Consider the following 23239-nt stretch of genomic DNA (forward strand, 5'->3'; position numbering starts at 1 on the left):
CTAAACCACCCAAATGGCAATAGAAAGGATTCATTCTAAGTTACCTTGATTGTATCTGGCAAACAGCTGAACTTAACATCCTTCAGTTCAGGAGAGAGGTTCCTTTAATCCCAAGCCACCTGGATCAGCATCTGTTTTCCCCCAGTGCTACAGGTGGAACTCAGGCCTCCCCTAGGTTGTTTTGGATACATTGTTGTATCTCAGTTAAGGTGGCTGATTCCCAGGTGTGTGATCTGATCCGTGCTGCACTTTCTACTCACCAAGGCCTCCAGGCTGCCCTGCTCAGCAAGGTGGGAGTGCCCCCATTGACCCTCCTCCAGTCCATGAATCTCCACACCCTCCCCTGCCTGCCACTGAGCCAGCTTCTCGGTTATCCAGTGAGGAGGGCGAAGGCGATGACAAAGAAGAGTCTGTTGAAAAACTGGACTGTCATTATTCAGGTCATCATCCTCAGCCAGCATCTGTAAGTTCCACGTCCACCCCCGCATTGACCCTCCCCACACAGCATGGACAGGGCATTGCAGGGGGGCTCGCCAGGGATCTTGGCATGCCCATTATGTGTGGGACGCAGTCAAGGTGTGAGAGAAGCTCAGAACAGGGTGCCCCAGAGGCAGCACGCACTCTGTATGGGGGACATCTCATGCTTTTTTCCCTTTCTCTTCCATGACACTCAGGGCTAGGCATTGTCACTCTCATGCTTCACTGCCTCCGGTACTCAGAGGCAGTTCTGTCTTTCCTGATTAGCTCCTTTCCTGAAGGAGTGAGAACCCTGACTGGGCATGCCAGTGTGGGAGTCAGCAAGCACGCGGCTATGTTCTCTCTTGCAGTTTTGCACATTTGGGAGCCGGCAGATTGGAAGAGGCTATTACGTGTTTGACTCCAGGTGGAACCGGCTTCGCTGTGCCCTCAACCTCATGGTGGAGAAGCATCTGAATGCACAGCTATGGAAGTGAGTGCCTGTTGTTCTTGGGGAGAGGAGCTGACTTTACACAGTGCTGCGTTGTCTTTTGTTTCCTGTGAGACTGATGTTATGAAGATATGCTTATCTAAACGAAGCTGGCCTTTGGCCCTGAGAAGGTGCCTTGTCATTCATTCATTCATTTACTCCACAACTACATATTGTTCTGGGTCCTGGGGTTCAAAGCAGAAAGACTCTTATGTGTATGGAATTCACAGTCTAGTTGGGATTGGCTGAGGGGAGAAAAAAACTAGTCTACAGAAGAATAAGGAGATGATAGCTTGTCCTAAGTGAGAGAATGGAAACAATAACAATCACCAAGACTTACTGAGAGCCAACTATACACCAAACAGCTTAGATATACTTAACATTCACAATTCTCTTGTCAGTTGACCATGATTATACCCTCCCCCACACCCCTGTTTGTTTTTTTGTGTGTGTGTGGTTTTTTTTTTTAATAGATGACAAAACTGAGATACAGTGTCATACAGCAAGTTAGTGGTAGGGCCAGGAATTGAACCTAGAGGTAACATGTTTTCAAGTAAACAGCTGAAAATATACAGGCCAGAGGGATTCAGGGAAAGCCTCTGTGAAGAGGCAGATGGATGAGAAAGAGCAGTCACTGGGATGGTGGGGAGGAGTGGGTTCTGGGCAGAAGGAGGCACCTGTGTCAAGGTCTTGAGTCAGAAATGACAGCTTTTTGGAGAGATAGCAAGAAAGTGAGCATGGTACAAGATGAGGTCCAGGAAACCAGCAGGGGCCAGGTGACACTGAAATTGCTTCAGTGTTGAAGGTTTTAGGTAGAGGAGCCATGTGCTCCAGTTTGCAATTTAAGACACCTTGTGTGATATTATGTACTTAATGCTTCCCAAACAGGATTTTAAGTGGAAGAAGAGTTCCATGGCCAAAAAGGTTTAACTCAGCCTTTCCTGTAAAAAAAAAAAAAAAAAAAAAAAAACTGTTCTATTTTTTACTGCAGAACTTCTCAGAGCCTTTAATGGGCACTGTGCTTTGTAACTGTTGAAGCAGGGAATGTCATGTATAATGTGGAATATGTCCCAAGCTCTTTTCACCTCAGAACCTTTCTTAGGGGAACATCTTGGAGAACTAGTATTCGGTGGGAGTGACTTTGGTGAATAGTAAGCTTTACTAAAGTGACTGTCCAATAATCCCCAGGCCATCCCAGATCCTCTGTTTGGGCATCATTTACTAGGGCCTCCTTAAATGGACTCTGCCAGTACATTCATTTGCCTCCCTGCCTTGGTTTTCTAATAAAGTCAGACGCTGGTCAGAGGCCTTGGATTGTCTGCAACCCAAAGAACCATCTCCATGATCATTAGTAGGACATTTGTTTCCTTAGAAGACCAGATCCAGAGCACTGTTACTCTGCTTTTCTTTTTCATGTTTCTTTCTGGTTCTTGCTGGATAAGAGTTTCTTCTTTATGAAGGAACATTGTCCCTGGCTAGACACAGAATCAGGGGACTGGTTTTGGGGGTTCTGCAGGGGTTTTTCCACACCAGAACTCCCTAAGATACGTGAAATCTCAACTTCATATTTCTTCCGACTACCCACTGGGACTTGGAAAGCACATTGAGCTCATGAAACTATGGGTTTAATGTACTCCTGAGAGTTTAGAATGGACTTCTGAATGTTTTATCCACATTATGTTGGTATGTGGCTCATGGCCAACAGTTTGAGCAAGGAAAGTTTCAGTTCCTAGTGACTTGTACTGTGAGACTTTCCTCTTGGATGTTGTGAACTTTTTAAAAAGTAGGATCATAAGGTCAACTCTCCTGTCTACTCTCTGTTCTGTCTGAAGGCTGCCTACTTGCTTCCAGCAAGAAGGAAACTGACCCTTTCCATTAGCATGACCACTGGTTTTTAAAAAGTCTACAGCAACAAGGGACGTGTTGCTCAGTAATGAGCTGGCACATAGGCTTGGGGCAGATGAGACCTTGGTGCATGATGCCCCCCAACATAGGAGTGCTGGCAGCCTTTTCAGGCAGCCCTTGAGATTTGCTCTGGGGAGCTCAGCACTTCTCATCCAGAGAACTATTCTCACCTGGCATCATTAAAGCCCTCAAGGAAACTTTCAAAGTGATCCAGGTCCCATCCTACTGGCTCAGCCCAAAATCCTTCCTTACAGGGTTATTGTGGTGAAATTGGAGGTAAGTGAAGTGGGAATTGAGTATGAAATGAGTAAACTTCAGTTTGTGGAGTCTCTGGCCAGTGGTGAAATTTGACCAGCACTTTCTCTGCAGCATGGCCATAACCTGAAAGGCCACTGCCCACCTCCTGTGATTTCTGTGAACTGCTTGTCCTCTGTTGATTTGGGACCAGTATCCCATATTCCCTAAGAAGGGGCTGGGATGGTTTTCAAAGGTTTTTGTTGGTGTTATTTTTTTTTAACTTTTTGAAATGGTGATACAGTCACTGGGCTTAAAAAAGGAAAAACAAGGCTGAGGCAGAAGAATGGCGTGAACCTGGGAGGCAGAGCTTGCAGTGAGCCTAGATCGCGCCACTGCACTCCAGCCTGGGCAACAGAGCAAGACTACGTCTCAAAAAACAAAGGAAAAACGAGTATAAAGAGGCATACATTGAAAATCCTGAGTCCTCCTGTCTCCTACATGCTTGTTTTCCACCCAGCCCCGACAGACGTTACTATTTTTTATGTATCTCTACATAGTGTTATTTTGCCTCTTTATACACAAAAGAGTAACTACTTAAAAGAACTTTTCTAAGAGGAACTTGTAATTGCCTCTCGGAGAGATCCACATCCTTCCCTGCTCTGGAAGGGAAGATTTGGTTCCAAGCAGCCTGGTCTTTAGGCCCTGGCTTCCTGAGCCACCTGGTGGTCATGAGAAGCCACTGCTCCCAGTGAGCAGTAGGGCTTGGACTTCATTTAGAGCAGGGATTCTGGATGCCCCAGAATCACCCAGGGGCCTTTTTGCCATACAGCTTCTGATGCAGTCATTCTGGGGTGGGGCCCAGGAACTCAGCTTTCCTAACCAGTCTCTCAGGTAATTAATGACAGTGCCTACCACCCTTCTCTATGACTAGTGCAGAGAGAGAGCCTAGCCTCTCAACCTTGGTTCCACATTAGAATCCCCTGACATTAGAATCCCCTGGAGAGATTTAGAAATTACTAATGTCTGTCCCCACTCCCCGCAGAGACTCTGGTGTAATCAGTATGGATGTGGCTTAGGCTCCACAGGTGACTGTAGTGTGCAACAGCTGGAGTTGAGAAGCACTAACATCAGGCCAGAGCTGCACCCTTGAATGGGGTTTTGGGTTTTGTTTTTTGTTTTTTGAAACAGGGTGTCACTGAGTCACCAAGGCTTGAGTGCTGTAGTGTGATCTCAGCTCACTGCAACCTCCACCTCCCGGGTTCAAGTGATTCTCTTGCCTCAGCCTTCTGAGCAGCTGGGATTACAGGTGCATACCACCATGCCCGGCTAATTTTTGTATTTTTAGTAGAGACGGGGTTTCACCATGTTGGCCAGGCTGGTCTCAAAACTCCTGAACTCAAGTGATCCACCAGCCTCGGCCTCCCACAGTGCTGGGATTACAGGTATGAGCCACCATGCCTGGCCTAATGGGATTTTTAAAGCATTTGCAAATACTTGCAGTCATTAATTCATTTTGTTAATAACAGTAGTCTTTAAAAGCATCTGGAAATCACCTAGGCAGAAGTCTAGGCCAGCTCTCTCACTGGGGTAGTGGTTGGGTCAGCCAGGGCTACCCTGTAAGTCAGGATCAAGGCAGTCCTGGCACTTGCCTTCCAGTCAGGTCTTTTTCTCTTCTGTCACCTCAGTTTAAATTCTGCCGAAGAAGTTTTTGAAATTTTGTTACTGTCACATTTAACATTCAGAGCTAAAATAAAAGGAGACCCTCCCTGGTTTGAATTTAGACAGTTTCCGCATCCCCTGATAAATACCTTGCCCACACATTCTTAACAGAATCCATTGTTACAACATCATGCTGAATATCCCTTGATACTGTGGGGCTTTAGTCCCTTGTTCAGGCCAATAGTTATGACCTAGCAGTTGCTGTTAATTAGCTGCACCCTTCCTTTTCTCTCACTCGTTCCTGAATTCTCTCTTCTGTGTTTCCTGCACTGTGCTGAACACTAGGACTACAATGGTAAATAAGCTGGGGATGACTCTCTGCAGAGGATTTGGTGATTAGCAATCCGACACTTAAAGGATGAGCAGAAGTTGGGGTATTGGGTCATGGCATTTTCTCAGAATATAAGGAACGGCTGGAAGCAGGGAACAGGGCATTGGGGGTGGGAGGTGGAGTTAGAGGCTGGGGTAGTAGCAGCGGGGAGTTGCACACATATAGTTACTCTAAGAGCCCCAGGAAGGCATTGAAGAATTTGAAGGAGAGAGGTGACAGAATTGGCTTTGTAGTTCAGAGTGATCGCTTTGATGTGGATGATTTCTCTGTCATAAGCAAAGAGGGTGCCATCTGAAAGTCTCCGTGAATGGCTGTGGTCAGTGTCATTCAATATCCTCTCATTTTTTCAGGAAAATCCCACCAGTGCCCAGTACCACCTCACCCATCTCCACACGTATTCCTCACCGGACAAACTCTGTGCCGACATCACAATGTGGAGTCAGCTATCTGGCAGCAGCCACCGTCTCTACATCCCCAGTCCTGCTCTCATCTACCTGCATCTCCCCAAATAGCAAATCGGTACCAGCTCATGGAACCACACTAAATGCACAGCCTGCTGCTTCAGGGGCGATGGATCCTGTGTGCAGTATGCAATCCAGACAAGTGTCCTCTTCATCCTCATCCCCTTCCACGCCCTCTGGCCTTTCCTCGGTTCCCTCCTCCCCTATGTCCAGGAAACCTCAGAAATTGAAATCCAGCAAATCTTTGAGGCCCAAGGAGTCTTCTGGTAACAGCACTAACTGTCAAAATGCCAGTAGCAGTACCAGTGGCGGCTCAGGAAAGAAACGCAAAAACACTTCCCCACTGTTGGTTCACTCTTCCTCCTCCTCTTCCTCCTCCTCCTCTTCTTCTCATTCCATGGAGTCTTTTAGGAAAAACTGTGTGGCTCACTCTGGGCCTCCCTACCCCTCAACGGTAACATCTTCCCATAGCATCGGCCTCAACTGTGTGACGAATAAAGCAAATGCGGTGAACGTCCGGCATGACCAGTCAGGGAGGGGCCCCCCCAGCGGGAGCCCTGCTGAATCCATCAAGAGGATGAGTGTGATGGTGAACAGCAGTGATTCCACTCTTTCTCTTGGGCCCTTCATTCACCAGTCCAATGAACTGCCTGTCAACTCCCACGGCAGTTTTTCCCACTCACACACTCCTCTAGACAAACTCATAGGAAAGAAAAGAAAGTGCTCACCCAGCTCGAGCAGCATCAACAACAGCAGCAGCAAACCCACAAAGGTTGCCAAAGTGCCAGCCATGAACAACGTCCACATGAAACATACAGGCACCATTGCAGGGGCACAAGGACTGACGAACAATTCCCTCCTTCATCAGGTAGGAAATGGACTATGACCCCCATGGGAATGCCCATTTCCTCTCCCTTAGGATCTTTTACCAGCTCAGAAATGTGTTTGGTTGGATTGGTTGGTTGGTTTGTAAACAGATATTCAGCTTCATGGTGTCTTAAAAAAAAAAAAAAAAAAAAAAAAAAACAGCTCACAGCCATATGAAGGTAAAACAGGCTCTTCTGCCAGAATTTCTGGTGCCTTTGGAAGGTGCTCTTCGGAAAGAAAGTATAGTAATGCGTTTTTAGTAGATAGAGCTGCAGAAAGCATCAGGCATGACAGCAAAATCATAATTGGAGGGGAGTCCCTTTATGAGATAGCCAATAATATGTTATCCCAATGCTGTGAAGTGTGTGCCATTCAAGGCTTTAAGGAAGGAAGGAGGCATTGTTTCCTGGATAGTGGTTTTTCAGTATGTTCCTCTGAGGAAAGCTGGGCTAAAATCAAACTGATCTAGAAAGGGGTGATTTAAGATTTAAAATGAGGCCGGGCGCAGCGGCTCATGCCTATAATCCCAGCACTTTGGGAAGCTGAAGCAGGCGGATCACCTGAGGTCAGGAGTTTGAGACCAGCCTGGCCAACATGGTGAAACCCCCGTCTCTACTAAACATAAAAAGATTAGCTGGGTGTGGTGGTGCACGCCTGTAGTCCCAGCTACTCAGGAGGTGTAGGCAGGAGAATTGCTTGAACACGGGAGGTGAAGGTTCCAGTGAGCCAAGATCACACCACTGTACTCCATCCAGCCTGGGCAACGGAACAAGACTATATCTCAAAAAAAAAAACTTATTATTTTTCCCTCTCAAAAGAATTTCAGATATTCTGGTTAAATCTCACCCCTTATTTTCTCTTCCCGTTTTTGAGGGAGGCAGGAAAAACAGGATTCAGTATGGGCATAGCAGAAGATTGAAATCTCATTCCAAGCTCATAGTTAAAAAGAAGTCTGCATAATAACCCATCAGTAGAGAAGTGGCTAAGTGGTTGTGGGATTCATAATTAACCATGACTTTCTCTCTTAGGCTGTATTTTTGTCTCGTCCCAGCTCTTCTGCCTGTTACTGACCTCACCTGTAGCTGTTTCTTCCAGCTTCCTTTGCTCTAACTTCCAGCTCATCTCTCATCTTGTTATTTTATTCATCAGGATATCTCCTCACCTTGCTTACGAACAGGAATTTCAGCAACATCACCCCAGAGCCCTGATTTAAAATGTGAGGCTCTTTTTCATGGTTTTTTTCCCCCTTCCTCGTCTTCAGAACTTAACTCAAATGCCAGCCAGGTTAGAACTTTTTCAGAAAATACCAAGAAGTTTCTTAGTATTTTCTTAGTGTGATGTAATTTTCCTCTAATATTTGGGTGAATTAACACCCAGTGCCAAAGGTATGGGGAAAATATTTGTGAATTTAACCAGCTGCATACATTATGGGTTATTATGTGTTGTTTGGCATTCTGATCAGGGGATTCCTGGACAAATGAGAAGTGTGCTTTTCCTTCTTGGTTTGCAGTTACTCATTACAGTTTATAAGCATAATAATCCAATATAAACACAGAAGACATGGTGTACCCATTATTCAACACACCGTCGTTGAGAGTAGAGTCCCCAGGAGACATGATCCCCATGGGAGGGGCATCCCATTGTGCTGTAATGTCCATCTCACATCTGTATTAGTGAGCACACTGTCTTCATTTAGACAGGAGTGTAGATCTTAATGCCCACAAGTAACAAAAAGGACAGAAGGGGGCCAGGTGGGGCACAGCAGAGATTTGACAGTGCCTACTAGAAATAGGGCGACATGGAGCAGCTGCTTCCAGACATTTGTTACCAGCTTTAAAGAGAGGCTGCAGATCTGGACTTGCATGTGAAATTTAGTCGAGATATATGTGTGTGTGTGTGTGTGTGTATATATATATACACACACACACACATATCCACATACATAAATACACACACACACACATACACGTTTTTTTCTTAAATCTGGTATAGACTATGTATCTGTGGGCCATCTTTGGCTCATGACCTGCCATTTTGCCACCTTTGATTTTTACCATATAGTGGCACTGTGTCTTACTAGAACAACGCAGACAGCCTAACTTTGGGCTTTTTCCTTAAAATCAGTTTCCACTTAAGTTTGTGTTTGAGAGAGAGTTTCTCTGCAGAGGAGTACTTTTTTTTTATGCTGCACAAATCCCGGGGCAGGAGTGGGGGTGCTTGCTTAGAGATCAAAGGATCATTGAACCCCAAGAAGTGTTGCACATTTTTATGTCTTTGTTCATTTATCTTATAGCTTTCATAAGAATCTCAAAAGGACTCATGACCCCAAAATACTTTAAAGAATGCTGCTGTTACAAAAGTAGGGATCTCTACTTGCTGTTCCTTGTGGAGCTGCCTTTAAAACAAAAATAACTGGGCTAGTTGAAGTTTTCTAAACAAGGGGATGAAGAGTGGGACACGCTAGCAAGTCTGGGAGATGATGGGGTTGGGTAGTGACCCCCAAGAGTCTGTTCATGGCCTCTGCCACCAAAGATGTAAAAGCCTACTGTGAATGCCAGAGTTTCCTCTCCCCCAGCATGGGCACTGCCCTGAGTGCGAACTGTCACACCTGTGTGTGCTGGCCCTTGACCTTGTTCCCTTCTCAGTTAACAACCTGGAATACCTTCAAGGACACAAAATCAGTAAATAAAACTAACAGGCAAACATAAGAGCCTTTTCTCTAAGCTAGAAACCCATGCCTGCATCTCTTCTAGCCAGTTGTCTAGAAGTAAATCTTTGCAATGATTGTGCCCAGTAATAGTGAAGGCATTTGAAAGCTAAGGCCAAATTCTATAGCTGACTGTTCCTGGTGTCACTTAGTCAATGGAGACTTTAGTAGTGTGCAGCCTTTGGAATATTCTTGTTTAGAATCAAGAGAGTGCAGTGTGTAAACGCTTACTTACCTTTTCATTATTTCCCCACCCCCTCTTTTTTGAAAGCCAAAGGCACGTCCCTGACAGCTGAAAATAGCACGGGGAGGAATAATGCGGACACTTTTGAGGACAAGTTACACCTCCACTCAGCACTCTGGACTCCACGATGCCTTTGAGTCTGTTTTCCCAACCTCCTGTGGGCCTCAAGGGTAGAAACCTGCCTGGCTGTTGTTTTAACAGAGGATTTCCCTGAAGCTATGTCTCTAGCAGTGAGTACTCATAAAGGACACTGGATCAAGTTCAGCCACCGAATTGCTTTTATCAGTGTTAAAGTGGTCTGGACTGCTTGTACCAATCTGTGAGAAGTTTTTGTTTTTGTTTTGTTTTTTAACTTGCAGTATATCACGGAGCCACTCTTCAAGTAGATTGGCTGGGCAAAAGAATGTTTTCGCAAGAGCGTTACTGTAGACCTTTCTCCCTCCTTCCTTTTACTACCATTTTTTTTTTTAACACTGTCATCTATAGGTCACTCTCCAGCAGTTAGGCACCTTAACTGGAGACCAGAAACCTTCCAGAGGACAGAGGGCTGCATCCTGAGCAACCCTCTGAAGAAGGGAATTAGGCTTTAGATTTTGATAGCAGTGTTCCAGGAATGAAATACGGATGTTAGCCCAAGGCACCATGACAAAGTAGCCCAGCCTTTTGAAAGTAATTTGGGAAAAGAAACTGTCAGAAGTTTCTAACTTACAAACTGGTTTGAGATTTTCGATGCCCAGACAGCAAGCATAAATTATTTTGGAGACTTACTTTTCATGATACAAAAGCAATTCTGTGTGATTTTGTTTTTGTTTTTGTTTTAAGAAAGAGAATGCAAGCTAGTTTTGAGAAAGGAAGGCCAAATTGGGTCGGGGGAGGGTGGGAATGAGGAAGTTAAAATCACTATAGGGAGAAAAAACTTTTTTCAAGATTTCCAAAGAGAAGAAATTTTCTTAATCCATTAAGTTTTCATGGTAAACAGTATGTCAGATTGGGTTGGTTGTCCTACCTAGTCTATTTTTGAAAGTCACCTTTTAAAGTGACATTATTAGATACATTTAAATGTTTCCAAGGCACTCTCTGCATTACCCTTGTTTTCCTCTTTGGATACTGTCCTGGGACTAAATGTAGGTTTCCACTTCAAGCACTTCTGGCATTGTGTGGTTTTGTATGCACTCCCCTTCATGCCACTCCAGATGTTTATTTGGATGTGGTTGGGGACGAGAGCAGACACCAAGGGAAGGGAGTTGGAGAACATGTAAGTCCCGATCTGAAGGTCTTTTGTGATGTGTGTATAGGATTGCCCTGACCCACACCCTCCTTTCTTGGGATTATACCAGCCATCTTCCTGAGAGTTTTGGAGCCCTCTAGGATTTTTTTTCTAGTACCCCAACCCTAAAGAAAGACCTTAATACGTTAAAACCGCATTGCTTGGAGAAGGTGTCATTGAATTCGGGTATGAGCCAGAGCCTTTAAATGGGGGCTTCCACCACTACAGGCTTCTGACACGAGAACCAGGCACTGTTGCTTAGAAGAACACACAAAAGTTGCCGAACACAGGGTAAAATTTCCATGGCACTGATCATTGCCCTGGCCAGGGCCTGATGAGAGCCAGTCAGTACATCCTTTTTTCCCTACAGTTCTTGGGTTTCAAACTTCAGTTTCAGGGAATTTCAAGTCAACAACAGGTAGAATGAATAAACTTGGTTACCAGCCTAATAATGTGAATTGCTACAGAATTATTCTTATTATGTAAGAAAACAAAAACTTTATGCAGATACTTTAGCTATAAATTGATGTAAAATACTGATTTTTTTTAAAGGAAGGAGAGAACAGTATCTTGTTCAATTATTATGCAATCAATCAGTAAATGTTTTTAAAATGATACTACAGGAGAGCTTAGTAAGGAGAGGGCATGGATGGGCCAGTTTGGCATAGTTAGGATAAATCAATGTGGTTTCCATCCCAGTCGGGGAAGAGAGAGGAGGTGAGAGGGAATCAGAACGTACCTAGTTGATTCCTTGGTGACAAGTGCAATGGGGTATGGGTAGAATTTATTTTCAGAGCCAAGAGGACTTGATGGTTATAAATAAAGTTGCCTTTAGCAATGGAATTTACAGAGAGATCATGTTGTTCCGAAAGATGTGAATAGGATCCATGATAACAAGTTGATTCAGAACAATGTAGATATTTAGATTAGCAAGTATTGAACATTTGATTTCTTAGACTGAGGTTTTAATTGAATTTCATTATGTCTCCCGGTAATACACAGAGCATCGGGATTAGGAAATTAGCCATTTTGGATTCTGCCTGCCACAAACAGACCTATTCTAAACAGTGCTATTAAATTTTAGACTGTTCAAATATTTTATTTTCTCCTACAACTACTTTTTATGATGATGAACAATTAAGACCATTTAAAACACGGGAGTACAAGTATTTTTTTGAATTAAATTAACTTGCAAAAACCAAATTTACAGTGGTTGGGTTGTTTCTAGACAGACTTTGGTATCAATTTAAAACCAAGATAATTTTTATATTCTTTCCAATAGAATTTCATGACAACTCCTGCAGTTTTCTTAACTTACAAAAAAAAAAAAAAGTGCTGCAATGATGAACAAAGAATTATACAAAACCTACTTTTGTATCTTTATTTTGGAATTTCTTGTTCTATTATAAATATGGAAGTATCCCTATTTCAGAAGACATATTTTGTTAAAAATGAATTGTACATATTTAAATATGTATTTTTGCACAGGTCTTTTTTTCTGATATCCTGTTTTGGTACAATTGAGATCATCTAGTATTTATTTATTAATTAATAAAAGTAAATACCTTTTTATAATTTGAAGTGGTTCACTGCCAAGCCAATAGTTCTAGAACCTGCCTCCTTTACAGTTTTAAGGGATGCCTCTGTTCTGTGAAAAGTCTTTGTCCCTTTTAGTGTCTTGGGAGTGGATTCATACAGATGAAGTGGGCATTGCTTCTTCCTGGTTGCCTGGTTTCCCGATAGACTACATGTAACTAAGTGACACACTGCTTTTCTTTTGTTAGTATTTTATGTGTGAGAGTGTGTGATTGTGTGTGTGTGTGTGTGTGTATACTCTGAGCACATGTATGTTAGTATGTGATGTGGTTTAAAACTAATGGAAAAAACTGAAAGTGCCTGAACCTAGTTTTAAGCTTAGACAGAATCTCTTTAAAAAGACTTGAATGTTCAGTTGAACTTTTGGAGTTTGCTTTTTTCCACGTAAATATTGTTTCTAAAATTTTAGGGGAGGAGTTGAAAACCACCCATGCTGGTAATTTTATAAGGTATTTTAAAATTAAGACCTTTTGGTTCATAGTAATTCATTTGGTGATGGATTGCCTGGTGGCACCAAGGGTTGCAGATCTTTTTGTCAGCCAGCAACTTACACGATGTGTCCGGTTTGTTACTCACTCATGAAATACAATTTAAAATAAAATATTTAAAATATTTTGTATTCCAAAAATATAATACAAACAAGTACCTCTGAGAACATGAAAAAAATGTATAATTTGAAAAATGTAACTTATAAAGGCAGCTGTCTTCCTGTAAGAGTTCTGTTGCCAAGGAATTTCTTAATGTCGCTCATTCTGTCCGGGGGTTTGGGGGGATTGGGCTTTGAAAAAATATTGTTAAAAAGTTTGTTTAGCAGAAAATAATCATTTTTACATTTTGTGCAAAACATTTTACATTTTCAGATCATTTAAATGAGCACTACATACTGTCAGTGTGAATGTAGGGCCTTGAAAGCATTTTGCTTTTTTTTTTTTTTTTGAGCTTGGTTATAAAAGCAATCTCCTGTGTTAAAAACGTGTGAATAGTTTGATAATTTGTACACATAATCAAGAGCATCTCAGCTGGACTTTGTGTTGGCTGCTGTATAGAACATGAACAAATGTCAAGGGATAGAAAATTACTTTGGATATTTAAAAGAGAAGAAATATATAGTCTATTTGTTTTGTAACAAGTTTCTGTAAATAAAATAATTTATACTATTTATAAGAAAAGGTTGTGCTTTGCTTTATAAGAAATTAGCTTGTGGAACAAACATGTTACTTAACGGGCAATAAAATTAGGACTTCTCAATAAATAAGGTTGGCTGCATGAAATATTTTACATGTTTCTGCCTCGTGATACTAAACCCTTTCAGTCTACTCTGACTTTTCATCACTTTTGGCATTGAACACCCTTGTGAAGCCCCTTCACTTTAGCCTCCCTCTTACATAAGCTAAATAATTCTAAGACCAGGGGATGTTTCCATTTGCAGGCACAAAGCTTTGCCTTGGATAAATTAGCAACTCTGTAAACAGTGAACACTGCTGTATTCTGGCCTTGCATGTTTGTGAAGGAAACAAGAGGGAGTTGATGGATTGAGAAACACATTCTGTTTGTACTTAGGTGCAAAATTGATGACATGTAGTTTTGATTTAAGATAAGCTTTTTATCCAGACCTGGTCTAATCTCTTCCTTTTACATATCTTCCTTACTGGCAATACAAGTGCATTTTAGTATTATTTGGAACACAGCATAATCATTTACCTCTAGAAATCCAGACATTTTTACTGTTTGCAAATCATTCTGATAAATTATTTTTGTTGCTTAAAATAAGAGGAGCAACTGCTTTGTATATTAGCAAAAATGTTGATTTTTTTTTGATCAGCAACTGCTGATATGAGAGAGTCATGTTGGCTTCAGTTCCTACTGCCTTATGGACTTCCCATTCCCTCCTTAACTTAAGTCAGCCACCCACTCAGTACTTGCCACAAATCTAATCATGAGGTGCTCTCTGTAGGTAAATCCTTTCACCATGGATGTCCTCAAACCTCCCAAGAAAAGGTTCAACTGCTAAGTCAATCTCTTACCCTTTTTAATTCCATTCCCTTGCAGGTATCCCGGCCCTGCATAACAAGATGATCCCAACTCAAGGAAAAGGGTTTAGCAGTGTTGGATCTTGGCGTATGTGGGATTTCACCAGGCAGAAAGGCAGACAAGATTAAGATTCTAGGCAGATGGAGCAAATGCGTCGAACGTGGGTATGAAGATGTTGAGGGATAGAGAATAATTCTGCAGGAATTCTGCTGGATGGAAGGGCCTTATAGGGTTAGAAAAGCTGGTGTCAGACTGTCAAGGACCTTAAATGTCATGGGGCCTCATCCAGGAACACATGGGATCAGGCTTAGATTAACCCAAATGTAACTCTCAGAGCCCAGAGATACTTCATGGTCCAGTCCTAGCACCGTGCAGCTGCCAAAAGTCAAAGCCATTCAAATCTGTACTGAAAACTTTGGAAAATCAAAGAAGCACTTAAGTCTCTTTCCCCATCTCTTGAATTCTCACTCTCTTTTGCCTCAACGATCTGTCTTTACCTGCCCCTGTCCCCGGTCCTAACAAAAAGCACTCCCCTAAATCAAGTCTAAGTTCCTCTCCCTTCTCACTCCTTTCTTAGTCTCCTCTTTCTTGTAAGAAGTTCTTGCTTCTGTTGTTAATGGAAGTTAATTAAAGTAGTCTTTCACCTTGTAGGGCTGTATTCTTGGCACTTGTTATCCTCATTTTCTACATCCAAAACCCGTGAACTAGAATATCTCTTAGGAGGTAAGGAAGAGTGAGGCTATCAGCCGAAGAAAAAGTCTCCAGAGGGGAGAATCACTTGTAATTTAATACTCTGTCAAAAAAACATCTCTGCCACCTATGGCTCCCCAGTACCAATGGAAGACAGAATCAACAGGTGAGAACCTCGGACAAAAATAAGTTACAAAGCCATTGTAATCCAGGTAAGAGCTATTAAGTTTCCAAACTAAGGCTGACCATGAGGATACCTGATACTGATTTCAGAAATCTTTTAGAAGTAGAACCAACAGGCCTTGAGGTCTAATTCTATTCAACATTAAAGGGAAGAGTGAGTCTAAGAAGACTTCAGGTTTTTAGCTTGGCCAAACCAATTGAGCTTTAAGTGAAGTGTGTGATATGGCAATAGAGAAGGAAAAAGACATGACGATAGATTTGAGCTGCTGGTGGGAAATTGTGGTTTAGTGCCCAGCTGGCTGTACAGGCTGGATGGACCTTAGGAGGGAGGTTTAAGCTGGAAAATAAAGATGGAGAGTTGTCTTTCACTTTTAGATGATCAATGAGGTCATAAGGGTAGATGAGTTTACCTGGGGAAATTAGGTAGCTATTCGATTTGGCTTATTATGTTAAAATAATACTTCTCTAGTTAAGTACTTAATATGCCCGACACTGTGCCAAGCATTTTATATATATCCTCTCTTTTACGAAGCCCTCATAGGGCAGGTATTTTGATTCCAATCATACTGATGAGGAACTCCTAAGAAGGTATCTTGCTTAAGGTCCCATGACAAATAGGTGGCAGATCCAGGATAATTCAAGCCTGTCAGAACAGTGATTCTTAATTTTTCCCCTCCTTAGGCTCCAGGAATCACATGAAGTTATGGATCCTGTCTGACCGAGGCACAGGCACACCACATGTTTATATTCCGCCTCCAGGATATCACAAACCTGAAGCCCATCCTCCATGGCCCAGAGAGAAAACCCAGGACAAGACCTTGGAGAAGACTATTTTCATGAAGACAAACGGAGAAGAGCACTAGAGTAAAAAGTCAGAGAGGTAAGGAAAGGCAGAGAAGGGTGAGATTGAGATGGTTACAGGGTTAGAAGTTTAGAGTCGATTCCATTATAATTATCAATGCCATCTACCCATTTAGGTAATGTTTTATTATCCTGCTGTTTAGTCCAGGATAATTGGAACAGCATGTATTGGGTTGGGTGGAAAAGTTAGAACTTGGGCAGGGAGATTGCCAAAGAAGAGTACGAGTGAAGATGTGACTGAGTGATTGATGATGGTCTGAATTGTGTATTCAGGGAAGAGAACTGGAAGCCCACCACGTAGAATCTATGCAGGTGCTCTTAAGACACTGGTTTGATTGGAATTACCTTCTTGTTAGATCTTAGGAATCTCCTTCCAGGTAACTTTTTCTGTGATTAGACAATTGATTTGTTCAGGGTCACAGAGCAAAGTCCACATTCAATTCCATGTGGCCAATAAAAGTGAGGGGCTACAAGGTGGGATCCAGGGGCCAGAGTTATCAAAGTGATACAGCACTTTTAGGAATAGGACAGGGAATGGAGGAATTGGAATTCCAGTATTATTTTCAAAAGCAGAACTGGCTAGATGTGCTTGTGATTCCTGGGTGGAAACCATGGCAGTGGACAGAAGCAGCATGAAGGAAAAGAGCACTGGAATTCAGGTTGAGGAACTGTGAAGCCAAGGGTGTTGTATAGGTTGTCCATTTCAAATTAGTTAGGGTTGGGAGGAAGACTGAGGCAGCTACTTGGTTCTGGGATGATCTGCATGGAAGAGGGCAGAGTGACTTGGAGATGTGTGATTGAGGACAGTGAGCACAGTGAGTTGATGGTGTTGCTGGGTTGTAAGCAGCTTCAAAGAGATGGTATTTTGAAAGAAGGTGGAAACATAATGGCCAGGAGAACAAGCAAAGGACTAGGAAACAGTGAACTGAGGTGCATATGAATAAACAATCTCTAACCCAGAGGATTTCAAGAAAAGCAGAGTCCTCAAAAACCAAAGGTAGAGTTTCCCCACATTGATATTATACTAATTACACGTATAACAGTACTTTGGAAAAGCACAGGTCTCTGGTCACCTCTAAAAGGCAAGGTTGGTAAAGTTGTCGAGGTGCCACCTGCTGGTAGTCTTAACTAAATGGTCTCTTCAAGGGAAAGGGGATATATAATGGTTGGATTAAAGGCTCATTGAATAGCAAATTGTCCCTCTTGTTTCTTAAACCCAATTTGTACAGGGAAAGTTACGCCACTGTAAGAGATTTTTAAATGGAAAAAAAAAAAAAGTTACACCCTTTGACCATGTATGTCAAGGTTAAAATGGCCTGGATCAGATTGCTACAAATTCCTGATAGCCTTTATATTCCTTCAGAAACACAAGCATAATGCAAATCTGTGGCTCTATAGCTTTGAAACCAAAACTAGTGATTGTCAGAGCTTTTCATGTTTTCCAGATGGGGATTTTACCTCACTGCCCCATTGCCACTGTGGAGGCACAGGTTTGTTACCAGCAACTACAAGTTTATGTAGCATTGGGAAGGCCAGGGATTATCATAGTTCCCTCCACCCTTTTTCCCCATAATCATGGGGGCAGGTATTTCAACTGTCAACTATTCATCCTCTTAAAAACATTAGGTTAACGGCAGCACCAAGGACTAATTCAGAATATGAAATTACAGAAATGATTTGCTAATGATTAGTAGCCTTTTATCAATTAATGTTTGGTCAGGTTATAAAAGACCAAATGTATTCAGTCACAAAATCCTAAGTGTATTGGAGTATTGCATGCTCAGTGATCAAGTTGTAGGTATCCTTCTAGCTGTCCGGGGCAGGTAAAAGCTGGGTGCTTAACAAAAGTGGTTTTTACACTGTTTCTGTCCTAAGAGACACTGCTATTTAGTAAGTTAAAAATTGACCTAAAGCTATTATTTCTAATACAGGAAATAGATTACTATACTTTGACATAGCTTTAAAATATTTATCTCTTACTGGATAGATTTGCTATAAAATCAAATTTTATTGAGGTAAGAGAAACTGGCATTTTTGCTTTAAAAATAACCACAAAAGATAGTTTATCCTGGTGATGTCATTTCACACTAGGATAATTTTGACTGAAACCAGGGTTAAAAATAAGACTGTTTCCAACTTCAAAAGAAAACATTTACCAACATGAAAAAGAAAACATTTACCAACATGAAAAAGGAACTATGTATAACTGTTTTAGCTCTGTCGCTCTGCAAATATAACTATCATTTCATAATCTTATTTTCATATTGTGAAGTACCCTTCTTGAATAAAAGCAGAAAAGTAAGACTTTCAAAAAACAAGCTGTTATCAATTAAAGCTACTAGAGACAAGATGGTTAAGAATTATTTGGATAGTTTCTCCTAGCTCAAGCTTGTCCAACCCACAGCCCACAACAGCTTTGAATGTGGCCCAACACACGTGTAAATTTTCTTAAAACATTTGAGGTGTTTCTTTTTTGTTTTGAGCTCATCAACTAAGTGTATTTTGTGTGGCACCCAAGACAGTTCTTCCAGTGTGGCCCAGGGAAACCAGAATATTGGACACCCCTGTCCTAGTTGATTAACACAGGAGACTTTTAACCATCAACTTCACATGTACAATATTGGGGATAGTGCAGGGATAACAAACTCAAATGCCAACAGGGGCCAGGCAGACAGGCAGTGTATATGAACAGACTGGGTGGACTGGGGCACACTGGAAAACAAGCTATGCTTGTCGCTTAGCTTATTGGAGCATGAGTCCAGAGTTAGCCTAATCTTTCCTTTTTCCAGAGAAGCTAGATATGTGGTTTTTAAACTATCAACTTTTACGTGGTGACTATAAATTTTTTTCTTGCAAAAAGTATTTAGGGTGTGCCAGTTGCAGCCTGTGGGTGACCAACTGCAACTTTGTAACATTCAGAAGCCACCTTTGCATTCCTGACTAGCTTTGGTTTTCTGTAGAAACCCAAAAAGCTGAGGTTTTTTTCTTCAAGAAATGTTTTCTAGATAAGCATTTTTAGAAATTCATAGGTGGATATTCTCAAATACTTTAGGCATATTCAGCATTTTAAAAGCCTTCCCTCCACCATAGTGCCTACAGGAAACTCCTTTGAAAACAGCGCTCTGGCCACATTGCTTTCCTTGGCATATAACCAACGGCTCTTCTTCCAGCGATGAGAGCCACTGTCTTCACTTTTAAGATAATGCTTCTAATATTTTGCCATTAATTACCTTGTGATAGGGCTTTGATTTCCCAGCCTATTATTCATAGTCTACTGAAGAGTTTTTATCATGAAGAAATGTTGAATTGTATCAAATAATTTTCCATCAAATGAGATCATGTGTTTTTTCTACTAATATGTTAACAGGGATCATTCCCATCAGTAAATGCTCTTTAAAACAAAAACACTCAAAACTCTTCTTTCCTTCCCCTGCCTTTTACAGTAAAATGCCATTTGCCATTCTCTTCTGAACTCACCTCTACCAAAACTGCTCATTAAGGTCACTAGTATCTCTGGCATCTTTCACTTAAGCCAAAAAGCTTAGCATCTCCTCTGATAAATTTTCTCCCCCTCATCCTCCTCACCCCATTCTAATCTTTTAGCAAATCCAGCTGCCTCTACAATCCATGCCACCAAATGCCATAGTGAGACTTAAAAGGTAAGCCAAATCTGCACTTAAAATTACCAGTGACTTTCCCTGTCTTTCTTCCCTCCATATGTGCATGGGCTCTCCCTCCTTTTCACTTAAATGTCACCTTACCATAGAAGCCTTCCACAACACCTCACAGAAGAGAGCCTACACCCTGTATCTCTATCTGGTTTTATATTTCTTATAGTACTTATTCCTATCTGACACACTGAAAAAAAAAACTGATAAAACTAATAAAGTAATAACTTGTTTCAAACAGGGGAACAACTTTGTTTTCCTCACTGCTATTACTATGGTCCTACTTTTGGAAAAAAGATTCAATTTGCTAATATTTACATACAAGGTTTTAGAAAACTGAGATCGGCCTTGGTAGATTCTGTAATCCAGGTTATGGCGGCGTCCTAAAATAGGGTAACTTCCTGTCCTATATGGTTACTTGTTTCTGAGGGAAAGCTTATTACACATTTTATTATCTTCTATCTTTTGTATACTAAGTGGGAGACACTGTTTAATTGTAGGCCACTATATAGTATGTACTCTTCTAAAAAATCAGGAAGCTTACAGGTAAGAAATAATGGGCTGTGTCACCATCTGAGGCATTTAGGATCTGAACCCAGCTGCAATATTAACACTATAAACCAGACTTTAAATAATGAATAATTCAAGTGACAGTATTTTAACATAAGTGGACCCCATTCTACAAGGCATATGTGTTTAAGAAAAAATAAGTGGAAAGAAACAACAATGCATATTTATTTTATACAGGTGACCTGGGCACATAGTGAAGTAAGCTATAAAAATTCCAAATAATTATCTCTAAAGGAAATCCTTTGTTACATGGCTTTACATATTGATTACTCTGGAAAGTTTCTGAACTCTGTTTAGTAGCAGATCTCCTTTCTTGATAGTTTCTTGGTACTGCCAGTTCTTGCTATCAGGTCTATAAATAAATTCAAGAAAAAATGAATTATTTACCAGTCACATTACTCCATGACAATAGTTGACCTACTTTTAACATTTAAGGCACTTAAAATTTAGGAATGCCCCTTATTCTAAGCAATGTAACAAATGATACACAAAATGAGAGTACCTGTTGGTTTCTACTATTTCATTCACTTTATCTATTTTGCAGTGTAGTCTCCCAGCAGCAATAAACCTGGACAGTTCCCTAGAGAAAAAAAATAACAGCATTAGCTTTATAGAAAATTCTTAGAAAAATGCAAACTGCATTACAATACTGTCTTAAAATTGTAACATTTAGCGTCCCTTCAAGCTTGTTATTGCATATGCAGTAGTTAAGGTTGTCCCTGATGTATTGCAGGCTTTAAGTCATCTAGAATAAACATGATCCTAGAAGTTCCTATTCAGATAGAAAGTAGATCAAACAATGAAACCATTCATATGTACTCTGAGAAAAACTGTAGGTTAGGAAAAATTAGGGAATAAAACTGATCAAAGTAATAAAGTAGTAAACTGTTTCAAACAAAAGACCTAAAACAAAATTATGGAACACAGCCCATGGGTAAACACATCAACAGCAGTAGTATTTACTAAAACAATGACCCCTTCCCTCTCCAACATATCTTAGTCTAAACAAGTGGGAGGCGAGAAATGATGCAGAATTATTGCTTTGCCCATTTTTAAAAAGGGGATTTCATCTAAAATGTAATTTTTTAAGGGAGAAAAAAAGAAGAATCCATGACAACCCAGATTTGAAATTCTTAGGTATCACAGAAATTTAAAACAAGGGCTTTTTAGGTAACAACAACTAGAGCTCAGTGGTGCAGCCCTTGCCTCTTAAGCTTGTCTTAGAACGTGAAGGGAAAAAAAACTGAACAATTCAAATACTACCTGAATTCAGCTACTACCTGAAAGGTACCAGCTGCCTTGCATTCACTTGTCATCAAGATGACTTAAGGAATACTGCTGTGTGTGCCCCTAACTAATTAAGGCTTTATCATCTTCACATCACAGTTAAGATACTGAAACATCACAGTTAAGATACTGAAGAGACATAACCTGACCAAGGCCACAGAGTTGGAAAAAGAAGGAAAGCCAAGCCCTTTTTCTCATGCACTGCTCACAACAAGCCACTCCTTCCACTGACTCATGAAAAACACACTCATAAGGCCCAGCCTGCACCCTAATGAACAACCCTCTTGGAGAGTGGTCATCTGACTTCAATTTCACAGACTAGAATTCAGAAATGGAACAAAATCTTGGGATACCTGCCTTCTATTTTGGTAAGGATCATTTAAAAAATGTGTTGGTGTCTGAAACTTACCTTGAAGCGGTTAAAAAACATAAAATGTATAGATTGTGACAATATGTTAACAGGTACTGTACAATTCTTTAGAATGTTATGGATGTTTGAAATTTAAAAAATAGTAAAAAGAAAATGGTCTTATTTAAAAGAAATGCATCTTCATTTAAAGTTTCCACTGCGGACCACTGAAAACACCATCATCAACATTTAAGAACACCTACATGTAGGAGCCACCGATCTAGATACCATCTGGACATCCCATATTGTGTATGTCTCTTCCCCAACTCTACTCTCACCACCCTCGTCCAAGCCACAGTAACATCTCCTCCAAGAGCTACTAAACAGCACAACTGGTCTCTCTGCTACCTTACTCTATATAAGACACTGCATAGGACCATGTAACTTGGGCTCAAAATCTTCCAGTGGCTCCCTATCAAACCTAAATTAAAACTCAAACTCCATTCCATGACCTACAAGGCCCCTACACAAATCACCTAACTCTCCATATATTATCTTCACAATCTCCTACTGCTCCCCCGACGATGCTGGAGCCACGCTGACATTTTGTGTTCCTACAACATCCAAGCTTATTCCTGACTCAAAGCCTTAGCCTTTTCTATCCCCTTTTCTGCATGCAGAAGGACTCCATATGGCTGACTCTTCTCAATTCAAATCTCAAAGCAAACCTCACCTCCTCAAGCATGCCATATGTAAGGATAGCATTTTCTCATCTCCATAGGTTCATTTCTATGTGAAATTACCTTTTATATTTGCTTCCTTGCCATCTCTTCCCTACTACTACAATGAAAGTCTGTGAAGAGGGAGCTGTAAAACAATACCAAACATACAGTAATGGCTCATTAAGTAGTTGTTCAATCACTGATGCAAGTACTAAAAGTCCCACATTTAACAACCAATTTGACCAGAATTGCAGCAGCAACCTAAAAACTGGAAGGAATTATCAGAGGGGATATGACCAACTGTAAAATACGAGATCTAAGAGTCATTACTATAGCTGCAGTGTGGTCTACAAAGAAGTAACAGAAGACGACTCTGGTAACAACTGGTCTAATGACCTTTAACAAATCACTTAAGAGTCACTACAACTCATTTTCCTATCTGTTAATGCAAGGGGCAGATACGAGGAAGGCAGAGGCGACAGGATATATATGTTTTGATAATACTGAGGAAAAAACCTCCCCCCTCCCCGTCAAGGTTGAGGGAACCAATGTAAACAAGTAAACTGTACCAAGTTCACGTATTAAAAGGCAACTTTAA

The 23239-nt window shown here is 41.2% G+C and overlaps 3 protein-coding genes across 12 annotated transcripts in view; 1 reads left to right on the top strand and 2 right to left on the bottom strand.

Moving 5' to 3' along the window:
• Positions 1-22109, top strand: part of ATXN7 (ataxin 7) — a 149356-nt gene extending 127247 nt beyond the window's left edge. For 4 of the 9 annotated variants that reach the window (XM_050781215.1, XM_050781214.1, XM_050781217.1 and 1 more), the window contains exons 10-14: positions 265-463; positions 828-949; positions 5489-6467; positions 7616-7682; positions 9445-13449. In XM_050781215.1, the coding sequence (XP_050637172.1) occupies positions 265-463; positions 828-949; positions 5489-6467; positions 7616-7682; positions 9445-9554 (1477 nt within the window). In that variant the 3' untranslated portion in view covers positions 9555-13449. Of the gene's footprint in view, positions 1-264; positions 464-827; positions 950-5488; positions 6468-7615; positions 8998-9444; positions 16065-21669 lie in introns of those variants that run through there. The other 5 variants (XM_050781218.1, XM_050781221.1, XM_050781220.1 and 2 more) reach the window with 3 other exon arrangements.
• Positions 1-23239, bottom strand: part of THOC7 (THO complex subunit 7) — a 738093-nt gene that overhangs the window by 157230 nt on the left and 557624 nt on the right. The gene's annotated exons all lie outside the window — the stretch shown is intronic.
• The window catches only part of PSMD6 (proteasome 26S subunit, non-ATPase 6), a 1096682-nt gene continuing 1093873 nt past the window's right edge, over positions 20431-23239 (bottom strand). For both annotated transcript variants that reach the window (XM_050781250.1, XM_050781251.1), the window contains 2 exons: positions 20786-20863; positions 20431-20635 (listed from right to left, as the gene is read on the bottom strand). In XM_050781250.1, coding sequence (XP_050637207.1) covers positions 20539-20635; positions 20786-20863 — 175 coding nt within the window. In that variant the 3' untranslated portion in view covers positions 20431-20538. The remainder of the gene's footprint in view (positions 20636-20785; positions 20864-23239) is intronic.

The sequence above is a fragment of the Macaca thibetana genome, chromosome 2 (assembly GCF_024542745.1).
Source record: "Macaca thibetana thibetana isolate TM-01 chromosome 2, ASM2454274v1, whole genome shotgun sequence".
NCBI lineage: Eukaryota > Metazoa > Chordata > Mammalia > Primates > Cercopithecidae > Macaca > Macaca thibetana.